Source organism: Erythrolamprus reginae, chromosome 3 (genome assembly GCF_031021105.1).
Source record: "Erythrolamprus reginae isolate rEryReg1 chromosome 3, rEryReg1.hap1, whole genome shotgun sequence".
NCBI lineage: Eukaryota > Metazoa > Chordata > Lepidosauria > Squamata > Dipsadidae > Erythrolamprus > Erythrolamprus reginae.
This window is the reverse complement of record NC_091952.1, coordinates 119,727,097-119,751,896: the sequence shown is the minus strand read 5'-3', so window position 1 is coordinate 119,751,896 and position 24,800 is coordinate 119,727,097. Positions and strand designations below refer to the sequence as shown.

Here is a 24,800-nt window from a genome sequence, read left to right as displayed (position 1 = left end):
AGATAGATAGAATTAATAATAATAATAATAATAATAATAATAATAATGGTCATTAAGCGAGAAAAACACTCACAAGTCACTTATTTCATCACCTTTGTAATGTTGAACAATCACTAAATGAATTGTTAAGCCCAGTGCTTGCCCTTGTGTACAATACGGGCGGCGAAGAGGTAGAAATGCCCCCGGCAACCGGCAGAGGGCGCTACTCAAACGCTTTTCCGGTCTCCCGGAAAGCGGCGGGGTACCCGTTGCCACTCGGTTGCATCTACGGCACACATGCTCGGGATGTTCGGGCATGCGCCGACGGCGGGGCTGCGCTTTCTTTGGGGGAGGAGCTAAAGCCGGGCGCTCAGCATTTCAGGCTGTTCCCGGCAGCGCGCTTCCTCCGCTGACCAGAGCGCAGTGGCCGCCCCCCGCTCCTTTCCTTTCCTCTGCCCGGCGGCCACCTGCCCCTATTGTGGCCAAGCCATGTGATTGGAGCTTGGCAGGGTGACTAGGCGCTTTTATTCGCTTAGTCATCCGCTCCCCGAGGCGGTGCGCTTATATACTTCCCGACCGAGCGCGGCGGCGTAGCGGCTCCTCCTCGCCGAAAGAAGAGAAGAAGCGAGAAGCGCGGCATCCGGGAGACTCCCGGCATGGGGACGGAAAGCGGCCGGGCGGCCGTCTTGCTGAGACAAGCGCGCACCCTCAACCTGCAAACCGGAAACCTGCTCAACTGGGGCCGCTTACGGAAGAAATGTCCGGCCACCCCCAACGAGGAGGTGGGCTTTAAAACGAAGAGATGTGGTAGGGGTGGTGATGGGGTGTTAGGTGTGTAGGGGGGGGGCGATTTGCATTGGTTATTTTTTTTCCCCCAGCTTCGACTGAATGCGGATAGATCGACGGCAAAAAAAATAAAAATAAAACCTGGTGTGGTGAGCGACTTTGAACAGATGAGTTGGGAGGGATCTTGCGCTCCCTATGTGGGCCATTCTTTGTCAAGGGGACCAGGTGAAACGGAAGCCTTATTTGAAAAGAAACCATCACAAAAACAACATATGTGATAGGAAAAAAAGTGCTCTTTCTAATGAAATAAAAACGAAGATGATGGAAGGTGAGAAAACAGAGAGCGATAGGGGGGGGGAAACTTACTCTTTCTATTAATGAAGATTGAAAGTGATGAAACAGAGCTCTCTGTTTTCTCACCTTCAATCATCTTCATTTTTATTTCATTAGAAAGAGCACGTTTTTCCTATCCTATATGTTGTTTTTGTGATGGTTTCTTTTCAAATAAGGCTGCAAAAATCAGTCAAGTGGACACCTGGTCCACTTGACAAAGAATGACTCATATATAATAAGGGTGGTTTGGAATCTCAGAATGTAGGTTTGTTATATCACTAATTTAAGGCTGATCTAGCAAGCCATCTATATAAAACGCTGCCTTGCAATACACAGTATTTTTATTATTATTTTTTGCTTGGGCCTTCCCAAGCAAAGAACTCTAGGTGCTTGAATGTTGCTCCTCAGAAGTTAGTTGCACGTCCTAGGAATATTTTCTGTTTGATAAAATTTGATTTTCCAATATGTGGCTGTCAAAATGTCAGATCATTCTGTGAAATCAGATAAATCCACAAGAGCTTCAGTTTCTGATAACTTCAGATAGCCAGTTCTGTATTTTATAGAAGCAGATGGTTATGTCTGATATAATATATTTATTAAAGAATCTGCTTGATTCTTTAATAAATATATTAAATTTTAAAAAGGAAAGAACTCTGGACTTAACTGACCACAAAAAGTCTTGTAGGGACAATCAGGTATAGAGTTCAAAGGGAAGGAATAAGCTGTGAAATTGCTGTAAAGCCTAAAAACACTTAAAAAGCTGGTATATGATTTTTTTTAAAAAAAATGAAAATCCATCATTCAAGTGATGAATAAAATAAAAATACAATCTGTATAAAGATTATAATATTTATATTTATGTGGACTTGGTTGTGTAATAGAAGCATACAAAAGTTTCCAAAAGATCTGACTGTGCTATCTGTCAGAATAATTGACTTTGAATGGGTTGAAGTAAAACTCTGTTGTACGACAAAGTTTCACATTTATTATGGCATAAATATTTGAAAAGCTGAAGATAAGTTCATAAAGTGTTAATACTAATTACAGGAGTCTGGGAGATTGTACTTGTCTGTACATAGATATGAGTGTTTGTGAAGATAAACACTGGCCATAAAATATATACAGTATAGCAATAGTAGAGAATATAGTAGTAGTAGGGTAGTAATAAAGTTAACTGTATCCATCCATTGTATGGTTATAGAGCTGATTGCATGGGTGTAATTAAAAAGTATATCCCTGTTCATGTCTCAAAAGATAAAACTGAACCTCTTGTTAAACTATAGTGGGATATTCCATATTGCAGTTCCACTTGAAGCTCTTTTCCTCCTTCCTGCTAGTAACAAATGTTCTCAGATATTCAAGATTGTAAATAAATATTTAAATTTTCTTGTACTCTAGTTAGAAGAAGTAGGGGCTTGGCTTTTGGCACTTTTGCAGGATCTATGGGCAGGGAAGAGTTGTAGCATGTTAATAGTAGTTGCTACAGGATGGATAGCTTCAGAATTGCAACCAATCCATTATTCTTCAGGTATAATTTTTTGCTGCATGAGGAAACATATAAATTAGTCTAATTGGGAATTGTGGTGCCATTCAGTTATTTCCTCTTTTTGGTTTGTCCTATCATAAGTTATATATAATTCCTTCTGCCGCACGAATCCCAGCGACCTGTTAGGTCCCACAGAGTTGGTCTTCTCCGGGTCCCGTCGACGAAACAATGTCACCTGGTGGGACCCAGGGGAAGAGCCTTTTCTGTGGCGGCCCTGACCCTCCGGAACCAACTCTCCCCAGAGATTAGGACTGCCCCCACCCTCCTTGCCTTTCGCAAACGTCTTAAAACCCACCTCTGTCGTCAGGCATGGGGAAATTGATTCCCCTGGGCCCTCGCCTTTTCATGTATGGTTTGTATGGGATGTATGATTGTTTTTTATGTTAAGGGTTTTAAAATTGTCTTTTTAAACTATTGGATTTGTATTGTTTTGTTGTTGTAAGCCGCTCCGAGTCTCCGGAGAGGGGCAGCATACAAATCTAATTAATAATGATGATGATGATGATGATGATGATGTACACATACACAACATACCATCTACAAATGGTGTGTAGGATAGTTGTTTTAACTTTAAGAAATACATGTTATAATCTGATGAATATTAATTGTGGCGATCTCAGTGTTCGAGTTTATGATAAATGGAAATTTTCTACTGCTAGGGAGTGCTTTTATACACTGGCAAAATAGAGTCCACAAAGTCAACATGTTCCATAACTGTAAAGTAAAAATTCTAGTAAAAATTGGGCAATGCTTCCTGCCCATGAGACAAGACTACAAAGGTGCCTTAAAGGTATTTCTGGTAAAGGGAAACGCCTCCAGGAAAAGAAGGTAAAATAGTATTTTCATCCAGGCACGAAAATAGTGGCATGTTGTGGAACATGTAAGGGCCAAATTGTTGATTTAGAATTTTATATTTCAAGCCAGGAATGTGAACAGACAAAAGTTTGATCAGCAGTAATAATAAAAGTTTAAAAGTCTGCATTAATCTTGGGCCTCTATAAACATTCCCAAAGATACCGTGTTTCCCCGATAGTAAGACCCCCCCGATTGTAAGACATATGGGGGGTTTCAGGGGGGTCGGCTTATATAAGCCATACCCCGAAAGTAAGACATATGTCTTACTTTCGGGGAAACACGGTATAAACGGTATTGCGGGGGGGGGGCGATGACATTGCTTCCAAGCTCCCCGCGCGCCCCTCGCCTTCGCTTGCCGCGGCCTCTTCCACCGCCTCTTCCCCTGCCGAAGCTCAGCTGCAAGCGGCCAGCGAGGCCGCTTGCAGCTTCGCTCGCCTTCCAAGCTCCCCGCGCGCCTTCGCATTCTCCCCGCGCGCCTTCGCCTTCCAAGCTCCCCGCGCGCATTGCTTCCAAGCTCCCCGCGCGCCTTCGCATTCTCCCCGCGCGCCTTCGCCTTCCAAGCTCCCCGCGCGCATTGCTTCCAAGCTCCCCGCGCGCCTTCGCTCGCCACCGCCTCTTCCCCTGCCGAAGCTCAGCTGCAAGCGGCCAGCGAGGCCGATCGGATCCGAGGCGAGCGGCCGGAGCTGCGCCCTCCTTCGCCCGCCTCCTTTCCGCTCACCTCGGAGCCGAGCGGCCTCGCTGGCCGCTTGCAGCTGAGCCTCGGCAGGGGAAGAGGCGGTGGCGCTGCGGCGAGCGAAGGCGAGGGGCGCGCAGGGAGCTGCGCCCTCCTTTCCGGCAGCTCCCTGCGTGCCCCTCGCCTTCGCTCGCCGCGGCGCCACCGCCTCTTCCCCTGCCGAGGCTCAGCTGCAAGCGGCTCCAAGGCGAGCGGAAAGGAGGCGGGCGAAGGAGGGCGCAGCTCCGGCCGCTCGCCTCGGATCCGATCGGCCTCGCTGGCCGCTTGCAGCTGAGCTTCGGCAGGGGAAGAGGCGGTGGCGAGCGAAGGCGAGCGAAGGCGCGCGGGGAGCTTGGAAGCAATGCGCGCGGGGAGCTTGGAAGGCGAAGGCGCGCGGGGAGAATGCGAAGGCGCGCGGGGAGCTTGGAAGCAATGCGCGCGGGGAGTTTGGAAGGCGAAGGCGCGCGGGGAGATGTAAGACATACCCCCAAAGTAAGACACAGTGGGGCTTTTGGGGGTAAAAAGATAGTAAGACACTGCCTTACTATCGGGGAAACACGGTAGCTCCTAGCATCATGGCCCATTGACTAATAATAATAACAATAATAAAAAACGAAGTTTGAATGATTATGTGAATCAAAGTACAGAAAAATTTCTGCTGGCTGTGAAAACAGAGAACATTATAAAAACGTAAGGAAAAACAACTGGATGACAGATTAAGTAGATGGAAAACCAACGTTTTGCATGGACAACACTTGAAAACATTGAAGGAAAATATGATGACAACCTTACATGGGCATGGCTTGAGATGGAAACCATCAAGAAAGAAACGGAAGGTATAATACTGCTCAAGTTCAAGCAGTGCAAACTAATGCCATGAAAGCAAAGAGACAAAAATCCACTAACAATCCAAACTGCCGACTTTGCAACAAGAAAGTTGAAGCTGTTTCACATTTAACATGTGAGTGCAGCAAAATTGTGCAAACTGATTACAAAGCTACATATGATCGAGTTGCTAAATTAGTCCACTGATCATTATGTAAAAAATAATTTACTGAAATGAGACAGTGGAGATCTTGTGAGGCTTTTGAATACAGACAGGTCATTTGGAACACAACACACCAGATATCGTGGTTGTTGAGGGCCAAAGAGTACAGTTTATTGATATAGCTGTACCAGAAGATGCCAGAGTCAAAAAATAATAATTGGGGGGGGAAATGAAATATTGCGACCTGGCCATTGAAACTACAAGGCTATGGATGAAACATGTAACAGTGATATCCATTGTCATCGGGGCACTTGGTACCATGTCCACGAATTTCACAAAACACATCAAGAAATTGCAGCTTTCTGCGATAACACCAGCGGAACTGCAAAAATCTCTGTTAATTGGAACATTATATATTTTAAGAAGATACTTGGTTGATGCCTAGGATGCTGGCAGCAACCTGTATCAACTATTAGCACCAGTCGGTGGTATTTGTGACACTTTTTAAACTGTTCAGTTGACCAAGTTTCATGTTTAATGAATAAAAGAGATAATAATAAATAGGGAAACAATTCTCTGCCTTTCTTTTAAGACCCAGATTATATTGTTATACTCAAAATAACACCTGCAAAGATAATTTTTTTCTGTTTTTTCATTTTAAAATGTTCTAATATACAGTGTTCCCTCGATTTTCGCGGGGGATGCGTTCCGAGACTGCCCGCGAAAGTCGAATTTCCGCAAAGTATAGATGCTGAAGTAAATACACTATTTTTGGCTATGAACAGTATCCCAAGTCGAGGGAACACTGTACTTCTAGCTTAATGTAAAGTGAGAGTACCTTGAACTCTGTAATAGTTTTGTTGCAGCATGTATTGCCAAATATCTTTGCCTCACCCTGGTTGTAATTGCAGAATGGAATCCTGATAATAATTAAAGCAGGAAATCGCTTCCTAACCCCAGGTTATATGTGAAAGTATGACCTACTGTGAGATGTTAACACTTGAGACACTTAAGTGTTTTTTTAAACTACCTAAATATGTCATGTTATTGTTAAGAACAAAAACTGGAAACAAAATTGGATCAAAGTTACTTGATCAACTATGCTCAAGTATTTTATATTTACTGCAAACTTCCTTTAGCCCCTTCAAACCTAATTAATTAAAGTTTGGCTTACTAATCAAGGAAATTTTAAGATTCATATTTTATAATATGTAATTGATTCATACAGGTTTGTGAACTCTTTTGCATTTTCAATATTTCTGCATAAATAGGAACTTAAATGCAGTGTGTTTTCCATGCAAATTCTAAAACTAGTTAAAGAGAATTCAATTAAATGTCTCAAAACCATTGTACCTGTTCATTTATTTATTGAGGATAACGATCCAGAGTTACCTGCGTGCCAAATGTGAATTTTGTTTTCAGTAATTGGTATGTATACCCCTTTTAGCCAGCAATAACTGCAACTAAACATTTCTGATAAATGTTAATCAGTCCTGCAGATTGGCTTGGAAATTTTTTTGCCTATTCCTTTTGTAAAACAGCACAAAATCAGGAGTTCCTTGCATGAACTTCCTCCCTCGAGTCCTTTTACAACGTTACTGTAGAATTAAGCTCAGGACTTTGATTTGGCCATTCTAAAACATTGGTTTTCTTCTGCTTTAACCAATCTTTGGTCTTATGACATTTGTGTTTTGCGTTATTATCTTCCTACATGAGCCAGTTTCTCTTGAGTTTCAGATATATACCCTGACATATTTCTGTGGAATTTGCTAATAAAATTCCGAATTCATAGTTCTGTCAGGGATGGCAAGGCGTCCTGGTACAGAGTCAACAAACCATGATACAGAGATAGCAAACCATTACCATGTTTCAAAGATTGGTTCTTAGACTGGAATGTAATATTTACCTTTTGACAAACCTTAGCCTTATTGTCCACATAACATTTTTCCCAATTGCCTTTTGGCCTATTTCCATGGTCTTTTGCCAACTGTGGACAGGCAGCAGTATTCTTTTTGGAGGGTAGTAGCTTTCTGCTTACAATCATGCTATATACACCACCACTATTGTTCATTGGTGTTGTCATGAAAACTGATATTAGCTAATGCTAGAGAGGCCTTTCTTAGACAATACCTTTCAGACTTGCCAGAGTATTGCATGCTTCTAATCTTGGCCAGCATATGCAGTCTTTGGGTATGTTTCTTTTTTGGGGTGTGTTCTTTCAGTTCATGCAAGCTAGTGATGAATTCTAGATGCTTTGTCCAACTTTTCAAAAGTTGAGTGTAATCCCGGAATTGTTTTAACATGTTGAAGCTTCTCAGTAGATAACTGTATGAGTGGAAGATTCTCTCAAATTCAATATTTTGGGGGGGAAATCACCAGTCCAAACTGGAAGTATTTTCAACAGTTAGAACTATCCATGAACACATTGAATTCTGTGGATATTAATGCACATTACTGCTTTTAGAGACTTAGTAAGCCAGTGCAGAATGGTTAGACTGGATTCACATTATAAAGTAGTTGGCTGTGTAAGGTAGATAAACAAACAGATAAATGGCATGCACTAGAGACAGTTAAAACAAGGGAGGACACATGAGATATAACTCAGAAGTCTGGAGGTATTACTTATTATTTATTTAAAATGTTGAAGAACAGAATAGACTTGAATTGACATGAATCGAATTGAATTATTTATTGACCAAGTGTGGTTGGACATACAAGGAATTTGGTCTTGGTGCTTATGCTCTCGGTGTACATAAAAGAAAAGATACATTTGTCAAGAATCATAAGATACAACCCTTAATGAAAGCAATCAAATCATACTAGGAACCAGTCAATATTCACTGTAAAGAGACAAGCAACAAAGTTACAGTCATACAGTCATTTGTGGGAGGAGATAGGTGATGGGAATGATGAGAAGATTAATAGTAGTGCAGACTTAGTAAATAGTTTGAGTTTTGTTTTGCAGAGTGTTCGTAGAAAAACTGTTCTTGGATCTAGTTCTTCTGGTGTGCAGTGTTCTACAGCATTGTTTTGAGGGTAGGAGTTGAAACAGTTTGTGTCCTTGTTGTGAGGTGTCTGTAAATATTTTGACAGCCTTCTTTTTGACTTGTGCAGTATACAGGTCCTCAATGGAAGGCAGGTTGATAGTTGAATCTTTCTTGGTAGTAACCAACAATCAAAGAGGCACTTAGCTGGGATAGGAGGGATAGAAATGTGAGGAATAAATACAATAAAAACAGAGGAACAGTGTCCAATCACCTGTGGCTTTAACTACTATTTATTAGTTTCCTATTAAAGGAACCTACCGAACCCAAAGTGCCATCAATAAATAATAGACAAATGTGCTGTTTAAAATGCGTTCTTCCTATTGTCAATTTACTAATTTGAAGATTAGGGTTTTTGTTTATTTTATCTATCAAATAATATAGCTTCCTATCTCACCACTGGGAACTCTAGGCAGCAAGCGAGAATGAATAAAAACAAGAAATAGAAACAGAAAATTGCAATGTTAAAAAAAATCTTATTAAAAAGTGAAAATACAACCCACAGTGGAGCCATCTGAGTAGGTCCCTCGTCATCTGTAACTCCCCCTGGCCTGACGACATAGTGAAGACTTGAGAGGTTTGGGGAATACTATGAGCTAGTATAAAATGAGCCAATCTTATTTTGGAGGGAAGACTATCCCATAGGGTGGGGCACCACAACAAAGAAGGCAGGTCTCCTGGTACCCATCAAATGAAGATCCCTGGCCAATGCTACCTGCATGGTGTTGGTTTTTTTGCCAGATCTAGTGGGACAGACTGGTGTAACCAGGGAACCCTGCTGCATGCCCTGTGGCAAGATTAAAACCAGCACCTTGAATCGGAAGCAAACTGGCAATTGTTGCAGCTGGCATTGGATGTACAGAGTTCCCTCGATTTTCTCGGGTTCGAACTTTGCGAAAAGTCTATACCACGTTTTTTCAAAAATATTAATTAAAAAATACTTCGCAGTTTTTTCCCCTATACCACGGTTTTTCCCGCCCGATGACATCATATGTCATCGCCAAACTTTTGTCCGCCTTTAATAAATATTTTTAATAAACTTTAATAAATAAACATGGTGAGTAATAATCTAAATGGTTGCTAAGGGAATGGGAAATTGTAATTTAGGGGTTTAAAGTATTAAGGGAAGGCTTGGGATACTGTTCATAGCCAAAAATGATGTATTTCCTTCCGCATCTCTACTTTGCGGGAATTCGACTTTCGCGGGCGGTCTCAGAACACATCCCCCGCGAAAATTGAGGGAACACTGTATTTATGGCACCCATGAGCTGTTCTTTGACAACAGATTAATTAGCAAGATAAGTGATAGGTCTCTTCCTCTCTTAAAAAGAGATATCACAATTCATTTTGGCCTGTGTCTCTCAGCTGAGGAGAGAATAATTTTAGCTATAATAAATAAAGTAAACTTGTCTTCAGATACTCCACAGTTTGGTGGGATCTAGAAAAGTAAACAAACTACTGTGACTATGGCTAATGAGGTTAAGGTATTATATTTTTAAGCAGGAATGCATAATTAATAGGTACATTCTGACAGACATTGTGGTTAATCTAATAAATTATTTATTATTATTATTATTATTATTATTATTATTATTATTATTATTATTATTATTGATTTACACAATGAAACTTCTGCTTCTGCAGTTTCTCCAGTATTAGAGTAAAGAAGAGATCAAAATCAAATAATTCCAGTTCCCTGGTTGTTTGCCTTTTGATAAACTCCTGAATTTGATGGAAACTTTAGAAGCAGTAAGTAGAGTGGTTATAGATCAAGCTGATGGCCAATTTAATCTAGTTATACTGTGACACCCATAAATAACCAGATATGTCCAGGAAGTTTACAAGGATGGGCTGAACGTTGATGATGCTTCTTGAGGATAATAATGGAAGAGTGTTACAAAAAGCAGCATGCTATCTTTGATTCAGAGCATAGTTGCCCAAATGGACAGTTTATTTGCTCCCTTTGCTAAAATCTCAAGTTCAACCTCTTGTAATTTCATAGATGTATTCATGCCACTTTCTTGACAACAGTACCTAAGTGAATTGCCCTTGCTTTTCTCAAGAGTGCATTCCTCTGCTAAGCTCAGAGCCCTGGTATTCCCAAGTGATTATCCATCAAACAGTAAGCAAGTACCATACCTATTTTATAAACTCACTTTGCTAAGTGCTGCCCTCGTTTGTCACTAAAGAGAATATATCCACTTTATTAATAAAGCCTATGAATAACAGTTTAGAAATGTACCATCTACTGCTTGCTCTCATGTTGGTTGTGCTGTATGTAAGTTATGATATACATAATTCATAGGCTTGTGGGCAGGAGGAATAGATGAATACTGGAAATTTGTTTTTACAGTGTTTTTTGTTTAATTTATTTCTTACATTGAATAACAGGAACCAAATGTAAATGTTGGAATGTTCTTTACAGCTGCGGGATTGCATTCAGAAAACCTTAAATGAATGGAATTCAAAAATCAGCCCTGATTTAATGCAGGTAAGCGATCCTTTCATATTTCTTTAATCATTACCACCAGTCTTTATTATAAACATTAACCAGCACAAAAAAATTACAAAACCAAATAAAGATCTTTGGGCCAGACAGGTAAGATTAAATTAAATGAAAGGGTAACTGAAAAGAATATTAGAAACAGAAAATGTTGAGACTAGTAAGTCAGAATAATATAAAAATGAAACCTAAAAATTAACATAAAAGCTACTAAATAAAGCAGTAAAATCAACTGAAAAAGATGTAGGGATTATTGACATCTACAAATACGCTTCTTACAAACCCAGCAGAAATATTGTTACTAATAAAATACGAACAAAAATATTACAAAAAATTATTTAAATGAATAATATTTCACTCACTGGGAATAGGATAATTAGCTTTTTAAAAAACCTTGTAACACAAATCAGTTTTGAATTGTTACTACTTCTAGTCAAGATTTATACAATAAAATGTAAATAGAAAATGACTCATTAAGGAACATGCATGAAATTATGTCTGCCTTCACCTATCAGCATTGAGTAAAAATAAAACAAGAAATATCAAGTGCTTGCTCCTAGTTGTTTCAAAATTGTTTCAGTGTGCTTTTTGCACCTATTTTTGAATCATTGAAGATACAATAAGAACATCAAGTCTGTGTGGAGCAGGAATTGGCAGTGTTTCACATTTGAAACGCTATTACGCAGTCTGGATTCCCCCCCCCCCCCCTTGTATCTAAATAGGCCAAAGGTTAAATCTTAATAGATTCTGGTAGTTTTACAAATATACGAAAGAAGCTGCAAAATTACCAAAATCTGATGAGATTTGATAACTTTGGAAAATTAAAATTGTAGTTAATGGGGAACGTATAGATTACAGTGATCCCTCAATTTTCGCGATCTCGATTATCGCGAAACGCTATACCACGGTTTTTCAAAAAATATTAATTAAAAAATACTCCATGGTTTTTTTGCTATACTGCGGTTTTTCCCACCCGATGACGTCACTCTCTTCCTTCCTTTCTCATCTTTCTTTCTCTCTCTCTTTCTCTATCTTGCTTCTTCCTCTCTCACACTTTCTTCCTCCCTCTCTCATCTCTTTCTTTCCTTCTCTCTCTTTCTCTATCTCTCCCCCTCTTGCTCTCGAGCGGCGGGCGGTGGGCGGGCGGGCGAGCGGCGGGCGGGCAGCAGCGAGGAGCCGAAGATCGGGGTTTCCCCTTTGCGTGGGCGGCGGGGAAGACCCAGGGAAGGTTTCTTTGGCCGCCCAGCAGCTGATCTGCTCGGCAGCGCGGCAGCAGCGAGGAGCCGAAGATCGGGGTTTCCCCTTTGCGTGGGCGGCGGGGAAGACCCAGGGAAGGTTTCTTCGGCCGCCCAGCAGCTGATCTGCTCGGCAGCGCTGCTGCAGGAGGACCCGTGTCCGAAAGCCGGTGAGAGGGGTGGATCGGGCGGGCGGTAGCGGCGAGGGCGCCGGACGCGCTGGGGGGGCAGGGGCAGCCGACATTCAAAGCAATCTTTGTCGGCTTCCGCACTTTCATTGCTCCCCGGCTCCACCATCTGCGCATGCGCAGCCATGGAAAAAGGGCGCGCATGCGCAGATGGTGTTTTTACTTCCGCACCACTATACTGCGGAAAATCGATTATCGCGAGAGGTCTTGGAACGTAACCCTCGCGATAATCGAGGGATCACTGTATTTGCAGCATCCATATGTACAATATGTGAGTTTATTTAGTTCCTGTGGGCTCTGTTTTGCCACTCTGTTGGTATCCCACTCCATCCTCATTTTAAAGAAGCAAACTTGTGAATGGATTTTAGGGGCGTTCTCTTTGTGTTCATTAAAAAAACCCAACAACACAATCTGAAGAGTACTTTAAAAGTACTTTGAAGGTTATTGGAGAGGGGAATTGCTGCCCATTTACACTACAGTACGCCTGTGTTCGGAGCTGAGAATGAACATATGACCTGTAAATGAGATGCGCATCAAGATGCAGTGGTTTGCTTTCCCTTACTAATAATGCCAGTTTCACATAAAAGCTCAAGCAAATTGGAGGATCAGGGGGATAACCTTAGACCAGACCTGGGCAAGGGGCGGCCCATGGGCCCGCCCGCTGTCTGTGACTGGCCCACCCGCTATCTGTGACCGGTCCACGGAGGTCAGGGTCCGCTCCAGTGCAAGGATGAAAGAGCTCACCGCATCTGCCGGGACTCTTCCGGTTCCTGCTTTCCTGATGAATCATGAGAAAAACAGGAACCGGAGGAGTCCCGGCAGACGCGGTGAGCTCTTTCATCCTCGCACTGGAGCGGACCCCGACCTCCTACCGAGAGTGGCCGAGCACAGAAATCACGCAAACACACCAGCGCAGTGACTGTGGTGCACCGTGTTGCCGTAAAGCAAACAATTAGGGGTCTGTAGAGTGGGTCTGGGTGTTTAGGTCAGGCCAGGGTCTGGGTCTTTACAGTATTGGGTAGAACGGAGTTAATTATATTAGTCCGGCCCTCTAAAACCATCCCAATTTCTCATGCGGCCCCATGGCAAAATTAATTGCCCACCCCTGCCTTAGACCAAGAGGAGTCATAAACTTTATCATAGATATCCATTTGGTTTTATAAAAATTAAACATAGAGCAAAGATATATTTAAAAGTGTCATTATGCTTTTTGCAGCTGACAGTGTATTGGAAATGCTTAGCTGCCTCAAGAGGAAATCTGTTCATGATTATTTCAGGATAAAAATAATACTTAAATATTTATTTCAGGAAATTCCAGACATTATTGACTGTACTCTCCCACAAGCAGTAGAAAAGATTAATTCTGAAGAAAGAGAAGAATTGAAAGTTTCAGGTAAAATAATAATAATAAAAAAATCAGTTTTGTGCTTAATGTTGCTTAAATGTGAATGATCTTTCCTTATTTTATTTAACTCGAGTTAAGTAATCTCCAGTTAAGCTGGTTACATAACATCAAAATGTGGGATTGAAATGGACAGCCATTTGGTGGATGAGAGTTCTATGTAATACAGTGATGTCTAATAATGTGCCTATATACTAGTGGCTTAGGTCATCAAATCAAAGCTTAGGTCTGTGATGGCGAACCTATGGCACGTGTGCCCAAAGTGGCACGCAAAGCCATGTTTCCTGACAAATGCAGCCTTGTCTGTCTCCCAGGTTTCTTTTATGTGTGTGTGTGTGTGTGTGTGTGTGTCACGTTTTTGCTGAATTTGATAATTAAGGAAGACTAGGATAGATCTATTTCAGCCTTATTTTGGCCTCATCAGGGAGCCATACCCTCACTGGGACTTGAATTTGCAACCTTTGCCTTGTAAGGCAGAGAATTAACCTCTAGGCTACAGTACCCAATCCCTTCAGCTCTGTACCAGGGAAGGGTTACATATTTTTGTGTCGAATCACCCTGGTATATTGAAGGAACATCACAGCTCCTTTTTTGCCTCTCGGCCCATTTCCATTTCCAAGGCCATTTCCAAGGCCATTTCTAAGGCAGTTAATTTATTTATAGTTGACAAACTATATTCTGTATGTGTCACATATATTATTTTAATAATGAACAAACAAAACCAGACATAGACAAACTTTTCAAATATAAAACAAACACACAATGAATTAGCTTAATTCTGTTTTCATTGATTCATTTCTTTTTCTTAGACGTTGGTTCAATTCTTTTTTCCAATTATATCCAACTATATAATTTTTCCCAAAATGTGTAGTAATCTTTATTTTGTTTATTCTGTAATTCGTATGTTAATTTGCTTAATTTAGCACAGTCTAGCATTTTCCTAATCACTATTTCTTCATTTGGTGTATTTTCCTTTTTCAAAGTTTGTGCAAACACCAACCTTGCTGATGTTAATACAGTGGTACCTCGACATACGAGTTTAATTCGTGCCAGAGCTGACCTCGTATGTCGATCAATTCGTATCTCGAACGAATGCATTTAGATTTGGCTTTTCGCGCCCAGATAACTGGAAAAAATGGAATTCTTGCGCCACCTAGTGGACGCTCAGCTCATATCCCGAATTTGAGCTCTGGTGTTGAACAGAAATTTTGCTCGTGTCTCAGCTCGTAACTTGGAATACTCGCATGTGGAGCAGCTCGTATCTAGAGGTACTACTGTATATGCATTATCAAATAGTATTATTACTTGGATTTGTATGCCGCCCCTCTCCGAAGACTCGGGGCGGCATACAAATAGTAATCTTCCTTACTATGCTGTCCTCTAATTTTCCCCAAAAGATACATTTCAGGTTTCATTTCCAATTGATAGTTTAACATTTCTTTCAACCAGTTTTGAATCCTAGACCAAAATTTTTCTGCTTCCGGACATAACCACCAAATATGATAATATGTACCTATGGCAGATTTGCATTTCCAGCACTTATTACTTATGTTTGGATGAATTTTGGCTAAATGTGCTGGAGCATAATGCCAGTGCTGAAAACCGGTGTGCATATGCGTGCCAGCCAGCTGATTGTCCGATGAGCATGCATGCCAGAACCCAGAAGCAGCCTTTCTGGAGTGTGATTCCTTTGCGTATGGGAAATTTGGCTTTCACTGAGTGTGGCCCCAATGAATATGCATGCATGCAACACTTCCACATTATTGCCAAAAAGGTTCGCCATCACTGGCTTACAACTGAATATTATTCAGCTCTCCGGAGTCTCTCTGTGAGGAAGATGAACAGTTTCAAAGTTTGATTATTTAAATAAATAAGTGATTTTGATAGGTCCTATTAGTAGGCTGAAAATAGTATAAAAATAGGAAAAAACTAAAAACTGTTTGCAGAGGAAACTGAAATCAGGAATAGGTGTGGAATGGGGGACTTTCAGATGGGAAGAATAAATGAAAAAAAGGATGTTAGAATGAAAAGCTGAACACATGAAACAACAGCCAAAAAGACAAATGCGGTTATAGACTGGCGATAGAAATATAATTTTTAAACTATGAGAAGTAGAAGTTCTGAGCCCCACACTTTCAGAAGAATTTGGAGAAATTGGAACAGGTATAAAGATCAGAAAAAATACCTAATGGCAATCATAGTTCCCTCTAAGCTGAGCAGTGAGCAATCGCTCACTTAAAAATCATCATCAACTCAGAGTTTTCCAAACCTGCCCAGAAGCCGAGAGGGAAAGAGTGAGAGGGAAGGAGAGAGAGAGGAAGAGAGAGAAACAGATAGAAGAAAGAGAGGAAGGAAAAGAGAAAGAAAAAGAATGGGAGTAAGGAAGAGAGAAAGAAAATCAAAATCTAGTTTGAAACTAGCTCAACTATTTAAGTGGCATTTTGATATTGATAGAGTTGCCCTATTATGAGCTCACTGTTATAGACACACAGTACAGTATTTTATTTTGAAATTCTCTGAGGCAAAACAGGGTGGGTTTTTTATTTGTTTGTTTGTTTATTTATTTATTATTTCTGTGCCGCCCAGTCCCGAAGGGACTGCCGCTCAGACACTATACTTTTCCGCCCACCCCCCAAAAAAATTAGAGGGAACACTGATGGCAATTGCACTTTGATAGCGGAACCCAATATCTGTAGAGGTGGTTGGATTCAAAACTTTTTTTCTACTTTTCACTGAAGATGCCAGGAACACTTTTCTTCTTTTACAAAAAATGTGATATGCCACTGAAAATATATCCCTCACTACATCCTTGAGCTTTTATGTTTAGCCAGATAAACATGATCTTTCATTTTGCTTGCCTTCCTTGTTAACAATCAATTGCCTTCTCATTTTCAGCCAAGCTCTTTGTCACAAGATCAAACTCCTCATCAATCAGAGAAGCAGTCAATATGAGTAAGTTCAAAATCTAAATTTGAGTGACTGCCCAGTTATATTTTGTACATTTTAAAAAATGCTTTGGGAACTAAAACAAGCCACAGCTTTATCTCAAGTTGTTTTTTAAAAAAACTTTCATGTCCTTTCTGTCCTTGAACTACAGCCAACAAAAAAACAAAGATTGTCCTTTCGTTCTAGGGAAGTAAATGCAAACTTGTATTACTAAAGAAAACAGAGACTTTGTAAACTTAGAAGTCTCCTTTGCCCCTTGACAATAGTTAGGCTTTTATTTTTCTTATAACATATTAAAATTATTTGAGGTTATTGAGAAAAAAAGCATGGCTATAGAAAGGGGAGAACTATAAGGAAAAGTAGTATAGGTAACATGTTAACTTTTCAGTTAGCTTTGAAAGTAGCTTTTTATTTCACAGCTGAATTTCAAAGCCTATTTATAAAATATAGTTTTTTCCCCTCCTACCCTTCAGTATACAGTGATACCTCAAGATACGAACCCCTCGTCTTACGAACAACTCGTGATACGAACCCGGGGTTCAGAAAATGTTTGCCTCTTCTTGCGAACTTTTTTCGAGTTACGAACCAGCACCCCCCCCGAACCCAGGTTCGGGGGGGTGCTGGGAAGCCCCCCAGGCCGGCTGCGACCTTTTAAAACAGCCGCGCCGCTTCCCATCTGTCTCCTGAAGCCGAACGGCAAAGCCGAACTTCCGTGTTCGGCTTCAGGAGACAGATGGGAAGCGGCGCGGCTGTTTTAAAAGGTCGCAGCCGGCCTGGGGGGCTTCCCAGCACCCCCCCGAACCCCGAACTCCTGAAGCCGAACGGCAAAGCCGAACTTCCCCAGCCCGGCGGTCACCTTTTAAAACAGCCGGGCGGCTTTCCAGCAGCCTCCCGAAGCCGAACAAACCCGAACTTCCGCGTTCGGCGTTCGGAGGCTGCTGGAAAGTCCTACTTCTCCCCCCCAGCCAAAACCCCAAAGCCTGTTTGCTGCCACACGATTTAGCCAGGACAGGAGCGAAGTGACGTGGAGGAATGGGGAGCTGAAACCGGGCGGTTTCAGCTTTCCATCCCTTCACGTCACTTCGCCACTAAATCGTGTGGCAGCAAACATGCTTTGGGGTTTTGGCTAGGGGGGAGAAGTAGGACCTTCCTAACTCCCTCCCCCCCAGCCAAACCCCCAAAGCATGTTTGCTGCCACACGATTTAGCGGCGAAGTGACGTGGAGGAATGGGGAGCTGAAACCGGGCGGTTTCAGCTTTCCATCCCTTCACGTCACTTCGCTGCTAAATCGTGTGGCAGCAAACATGCTTTGGAGATTTGGCTGGGGGGGAGAAGAAGTAGGACCTTCCTAACTCCCTCACCCCCAGCCAAACCCCCAAAGCATGTTTGCTGCCACACGATTTAGCGGCGAAGTGACGTGGATGGATGGAAAGCTGAAACCGGGCTGTTTCAGCTTTCCATCCCTTCACGTCCCTTCGCCGCTAAATCGTGTGGCAGCAAACATGCTTTGGGGATTTGGCTGGGGGGGAGAAGAAGTAGGACCTTCCTAACTCCCTCCCCCCCAGCCAAACCCCCAAAGCATGTTTGCTGCCACACGATTTAGCGGCGAAGTGACGTGGATGGATGGAAAGCTGAAACCGCCCGGTTTCAGCTCCCCATTCCTCCACGTCACTTCGCTCCTGTCCTGGCTAAATCGTGTGGCAGCAAACAGGCTTTGGGGTTTTGGCTGGGGGGGGTGGAGTTAGGAAGGTCCTACTGCTTCCTCCCCCAGCCAAAAACACAAAGCCAGGCAGCCTCCAGCCGCCAAAGGAGCCTTCTGATTCTCCCCGCTTCTCTGTCCCGCTCATTACCCGTGTCCGGCAGAAGCTGCTGCCCAATTGCTCTTAGCCGGCGGGATGCTGGGGTGGGTGGGGTGTCCTGACAGCCCCCCCCACCCCAATGCGAGCGGCGGGGAGTCACCCATGGCCGGCAGAAGATCGCTCTTGCTGATCTGATGCCTCGCGGTGAAGCCGGACAAGAGCGATCTTCTGCCGGCCATGGGCGACTCCCCGCCGCTCGCCCATGGCCGGCAGAAGATCGCTCTTGCCCGGCTTCCCCGCGAGGCATCAGGTCAGCATTCTGGACGGGCGGGCGGCAGGCGAGGATGGGGGAAGCCTCGTGGGGAAGCCGGGCAAGAGCGATCTTCTGCCGGCCATGGGCGAGCGGCGGGGAGTCGCCCATGGCCGGCAGAAGATCGCTCTTGCTGACCTGCTGCCTCGCGGGGAAGCTGGGCAAGAGCGATCTTCTGCCGGCCATGGGTGACTCCCCGCCGCTCGCCCATGGCCGGCAGAAGATCGCTCTTGCCCGGCTTCCCCGCGAGGCAGCAGGTCAGCATCCTCGGCGGGCGAGCGGCGGGGAAGCCGGCGGCTGTGGCAGCTGCTGCAAGAGGCTTCCCCGCCTCCTCAAAGCAGCCTCCCAAACCCGAACTTTTGCTGAGAAGCCCCGCCGCCCGGCTGTCACCTTTTAAAACAGCCGGGGGGCTTCTCAGCAGCCTCCCAACGCCGAAGCCCCCAGGCTGTTTTAAAAGGTGACAGCCGGGCGGCAGCGTTTTTTTTGCGGGTTTTTTTTGTTGTTGCACGGATTAATTGACTTTACATTGTTTCCTATGGGAAACAATGTTTCGTCTTACGAACCTTTCGTCTTACGAACCTCCTCCTTGCACCAATTAAGTTCGTATCATGAGGTATTACTGTATTTCTGTCATCTTTGTATAGATACTTCATTGCAAGTTAAAATGATTTTGCTGGATTTTTACAGTTCTGTAGATTCCCAGGCCTATGGTGGCATTGCAATCTAAATCACTTTACCATGTATGACACTTGTTACAACTGTGAAAATGCTGTACCTGTATGAATGCTGAAGGAACATACAAATATTATTAATTTGTGAGTGGATTATACTTGAAGAGCTCCAGATCATTTTGTTTGCCCTCCAAACCATTACTGAACTCTCACAATCAGGGGATGATATGAATGGAACATTCCAGAAATCTGTAGACTAATCCATTCCTGAATTGATAATTTTGCTAGAGATGTGTATCTTCTAGTTTTGGTTTTATATTCATCTTTTTAAAAGCAAACTTTATTTTACGTTGCTTTAATTTATAATTATTTTTATATTTTACATTTTCTAGAATATAATTATTTTTATATTTTACATTGCATAGAATAGAATATTCATTGCATAGAATAGAAAATAAATGTAATCGACTGAATAAATTCATACTGCCCCCACCTTCCTCGCCTTCCGCAAGAACTTGAAGACTCATTTATGCTGACAGGCTGGAGACATTAGATGTTACTCCCCTGGCTGATGAATGTAATGTATGTTTGATTGTTTGAATGGGAGTGATTGATTTTTAAGGAACTCGAATTTTAGATTAGTTAGTTTTAACCTTAAAATTGGACTTAGGATATTTCTATTTTTTTTCTATATGTTGTAAGCCACCACGAGTCTTCAGAGGGGCTGCATATAAATTCAATAAATGAACAAACAAACGAATGAATTACAGATAAGTAGTTTTTGCTTTTTAAAAGTATGTATAAAATTGTCTAATTTTTTTTGTTTTGTTTATTTTTAGCATGTTCAGCTCTTGGTGTTGAGCAGTTAGATTCTGTGATCATTTCTCCCCCTCCAACTGAAGATGGAATTAATTTTTCTTTAGAATATTTACAGCCTTACTGGACAGAACTTGAAAACTTGGTCCAAAACAAACAGATTGTTGCTATAGGGACTTCTGATCTAGATAAAACATTGCTAGAACAGCTGTTCAGGTGGGCACAGGTAAGAAAGAAGCTGATCATTGTGAATTGTAATTCAGTTAAAACACAAACCTTATTACATATTGAATGTTTCATTTATTTTAGGTGAAACCAAGTAGTAACCAAGTAAATCTTGCTTCCTGTTGTGTGATGCCACCAGATCTGACTTTATTTGCAAAAGAATTTGACATTCAGCTGTTAACTCATAATGACCCAAAAGGTAATGTCACCTTAAAAATCTGAGGATTACCTTGTTAGAATAAACAAGAACAATTCTATTAATGAACCTGAAGACTCTGAAGACTTTCTAAAGCCCACTGACTGTGTGGGTTGGTAGGATGAAAACAAGGCCTGGAAAACTTTTGAAAAAAACTCTTTGTTTCCATTACTTTGTGTGGGGTGGTGGCAAAATACCAATTAATTAAACGAAACAATATATTACATGAGATGACATTTATGATGAGTAGTGCAGAAGAGGATTTTAGTAATGAAAAGCCCCAGAAATACCCCTGGTGATCTGGTTATTTTCAATTACAGAATTCCAACCTCAAAAGTCTCAAATGACTGTAGCATCTTGAAAATGTCAGCTCTGTTGCCAAGAATTCTGCCCCAATTTTGGGGTAGGCAAAATAATATTAATTTTAAACACTTAATACAGTATATAGTCCTTGACAATAGAGACCAACATTTTTGTTAATAAGTGAAACAGTTTTTAAGTGAACTTTGTCCCATTTTATGACCTTTCTTGCCAGTTAAGCGAATCAAAGCAGTTAAGTTAGTAACATAGCTGATGAGCGAATCTGACTTTTCCATTTACTTTGCTTGTCAAAAGGTGATCACATAACCATCATTAATGAGCTAGTTGCCAAGCTTTTGAATTTTGATCATGGGGATGTTGCAGCATTTGTAAGTGTGAAAGTCACTTTTTCAGTGCCATTGTAACTTCTAATGGTCACTAAATTAAAGGTTGTGAGTCAAAGACTACCTGTAGTAGGCTACCCAATATGTTATGAAGTGAGTGTGGGGATATACATTGGTTTTATCAAATAATACTGGTAGAACATGTGCTAAAATACTATTCTTATCATCTGTTCAACTCTTAGAACTGCTTTGTGAAACGGGTTTCCAGGAAGCTCTTCAGGAAAGCCTCCCAGATTGCCAGGGGCACGAATGGACTCCCCTCTGGCTTCTGCGGTATTCAGTCATAGTTAAAAGCAGAGGGATTATCAAATCCAAGGGCTACATCTTGCAAGCTAAAAGGAACCCATCATCTCAACACTGATCCTGACAACTGGCTACTTTGGAGAAACCCTATCTCTACTTCATATTGAACCTAGTAGTTGTTTTTTAATTGACAAAGTTATCATAAAGCCCAGAATGCATATGGGATGGTACTCGAGCTCATTCTTTCAGTTTCATTTACTTTCACATACTATAGGGTGATCTGTGTTGATCTGCTCACCTGTACAATATTGTTTTTCATTAAAATTTCCTAATTTAGGGATATTGTATGTAATTTTTGGAATATTTTAAAGACTAATATAAATTCAAAATCTAGGTAGCTATATTTTGATTGAAGTATTTTTATTTGTAAGGCATAATTGACTTGGTATACTTTATGGCTGCTGAGCTGATTGAAAACTAAATAAACCACATTTTGGTGGAATAAGCAGGTGACTTCACAAGTAGTAAAAAAATATGAAATATTTAATAGAGATGAATTTATATTCAGTTCACTGCGCCTCAAACGTATTACCAGAGTTTGAGTAGTCATGCACATTTTTTGTTATTGTTTGTATTTTTCTCTTGGCATATCTTGATTTTTTAAAAAGTCAGAATTATATGGCTCCAATGAAGAATAGAATTAACTTTCTGAAAATTTGTTTTGCTAAAGTTAAAACATACTTATATTTTGAAAAAAGAAGTTGTATATACAAATTTCAGCATTGCACTGGGTGTAGTTTTCAGACATTTTTAGGAATTTTTAAAAACAACCAGATGTGCAGATAAGTTACTTTGAAGTTTGTGGGTGCTTCAAAAGAAATTGATTCAATGCTCTTAAGCACTTAATTAAAAAAAACTGCTGCCGCTAAATGAATATTTTAATTCAGATTATCTCTAAAAAGGTTTGCTTATTGAGATTTTAGTAGTTCAACAATGTACATTTTTGCCATTTTAATGTGTATTTCTGTGTTATTAATGCACATATGAAAGTTATGTAAGAGATGCAAACTTTAACTGGATTTTAAGCTTTTAATTTATAAATGAAAATGTTACAGGTGGTTTTACTAAACGCTTTATTATGTTTTTCATATATTCACATCCATTCCAACAGGGAAACCTCTTATACTTTATATTAAAATAATTTTGCATTAGATGATTTAGCAGGTGGTGGTGGTTGGATTCCACAATATATTAAGTATGAAAAAGTATTCTTAATTCCAATTTCAGCCTTTGCCAGGAACTAGGTTCTATTGAAGCCATGTTTCAGGTTAGTTGGGAGAAGTCCTTAAAATCTGAATACATCAACTGAACTAAAATTTATCTGAAAACATTCTGAAGTAAATTATATAAAGAATAAAAAAAGTTACTGAATATACAAAAGAATTATTGTTTTTGTAAAATTTGGGTTAGAATATAAAGTGCATTGAACTGTAGAAAGCAGCTTTCGGTAGTTTGTCAGATGTTAAATCTCTGTAATGAATGAATGTTTTATTAGTTTGCAGTTATGTATTAAAAGAAATCTTGATCCAAAAAATGCAGATAAGCTGTTTGAATCTTAATCAGTTTTGGGGAGATTCTGTTTATCTAATTCTCCACTGGTCTTCCATAAGGTTTGCTTGCTGAATTTTTCACATAAAATATAGTTTATTATTATTACTATCTTTGTAATCTGTTTTAAAATATTTTTTTTACCTCAAAAATACAATCCACTGTAATAGTGAAAATAGAACATGTTCTTGAAGGAAAGAAGGGATCTTTTTCCAGGCAAAATATTTCAAGTTAAGTTTAATGAAATAGATAAAATAACTACTGTATGTTGTTTAATTTAAAATTAACTTTGTAATGGCTATGATGTTAAAATTAACTTTGTAATGGCTATGACGTTTCCATTTGACATTCGGGACATAGTTGGTAGTTTCTAAATCTCCTTTGTTAAGTTTTTTCCAGAAGTGCAAAAAGGATTTCTTTCTGATTTTTTTTTTCTTTAAACATCTATTAACATTATTCTAAAAAGAAAATATTAGCAAAAACTCTACAACCTTTTCTTGACACATGGTCTAGAATTATTGTTTCAGAACTAAGGAAAGTGTGTATTTGTGTGTGTGTGTATATGTATATGTATAGATTTTCACGGGTACAGGTATGACGGTCTTGGTATATTCGGGTTTCTTCCCGTGTAGGATTTGGAAATTTCTGGCGACGTTTCGACGAGGTCTCACTCGTCATCTTCAGGCTGGTGTTTCTGTCCTTCTCAGGCGAACACTGCGAGACCTGAGCTGCATTCCTTCTATAAATACTGGTGGCTGGGTGTGGTTTGATGGCTCAGCAATTGCCTGCTGTGTAGAAACTTCCTGGTGAGTCAGTGGGGTAACAATTGGGGTAACAATTGGGGTTACCTGACTCACCAGGAAGTTTCTACACAGCAGGCAATTGCTGAGCCATCAAACCACACCCAGCCACCAGTATTTATAGAAGGAATGCAGCTCAGGTCTCGCAGTGTTCGCCTGAGAAGAAGGACAGAAACACCAGCCTGAAGATGACGAGTGAGACCTTGTCGAAACGTCGCCAGAAATTTCCAAATCCTACACGGGAAGAAACCCGAATATACCAAGACCGTCATATACATATATACATCCCCTGCAAATGGTTTATTCCATTTGCAGGGGAATAAAAATCCAAATTTGTGAGGTTTTTTTTTAATTGCCTTTATTATCTTTTTAAACTAATCAGATATCTGAAAACAGTGCTTCCCAAACCTAAGTTACCCCAAATCAAATAAAAGTGGTTTTTCTTTATGTAACAACATACATAACTAAATCACAACAGGGACATTTAAACTTGACTGTTTTACCTACATTGGGTAAAAATTGACTTTCTGACAAACGATTTGGGGGAATGAAAGAAAAAGTTTGGGAAGCACTGGCTTTCCATCATCTAAAAAAAGTTGGCCTTCCATGTTCAGATACAGGTTGCCATTTTATGGTGAACATTGAAAGGTTTGCCTGCGATTACAGTATTCCCGAAATAGTTTTTCCTCTGAATTTAATCTGGATCCATCACCCAGAATGAGCAGCAATTGAGCTGGTGAAGGCGACAGGGCTTGCAAACCAGATAAATTGCTGCTCTTTACGTATAAAATGCTAGCCTTGGGCTGAGGGGGAGCGTACTCCCGAATTTATTTATTTATTTATTTATTTGTTTTGTACTCCCGAATTTATTTTTTTATTTATTTGTTTTGTCCAGTACGTATTGGTGGTAT

The 24,800-nt window shown here is 40.9% G+C and overlaps 1 protein-coding gene across 1 annotated transcript; it reads left to right on the top strand.

Moving 5' to 3' along the window:
- Positions 1-302: 302 nt before the first annotated feature.
- Positions 303-23,075, top strand: GCLM (glutamate-cysteine ligase modifier subunit). The gene is made up of 7 exons (XM_070746509.1): positions 303-761; positions 10,669-10,734; positions 13,478-13,562; positions 16,467-16,523; positions 20,137-20,339; positions 20,423-20,537; positions 21,421-23,075. The coding sequence occupies exons 1-7, from the start codon at positions 636-638 to the stop codon at positions 21,597-21,599; spliced, it is 831 nt and encodes a 276-aa protein (XP_070602610.1). The 5' UTR covers positions 303-635; the 3' UTR covers positions 21,600-23,075.
- The last annotated feature ends 1,725 nt before the right edge of the window (positions 23,076-24,800 follow it).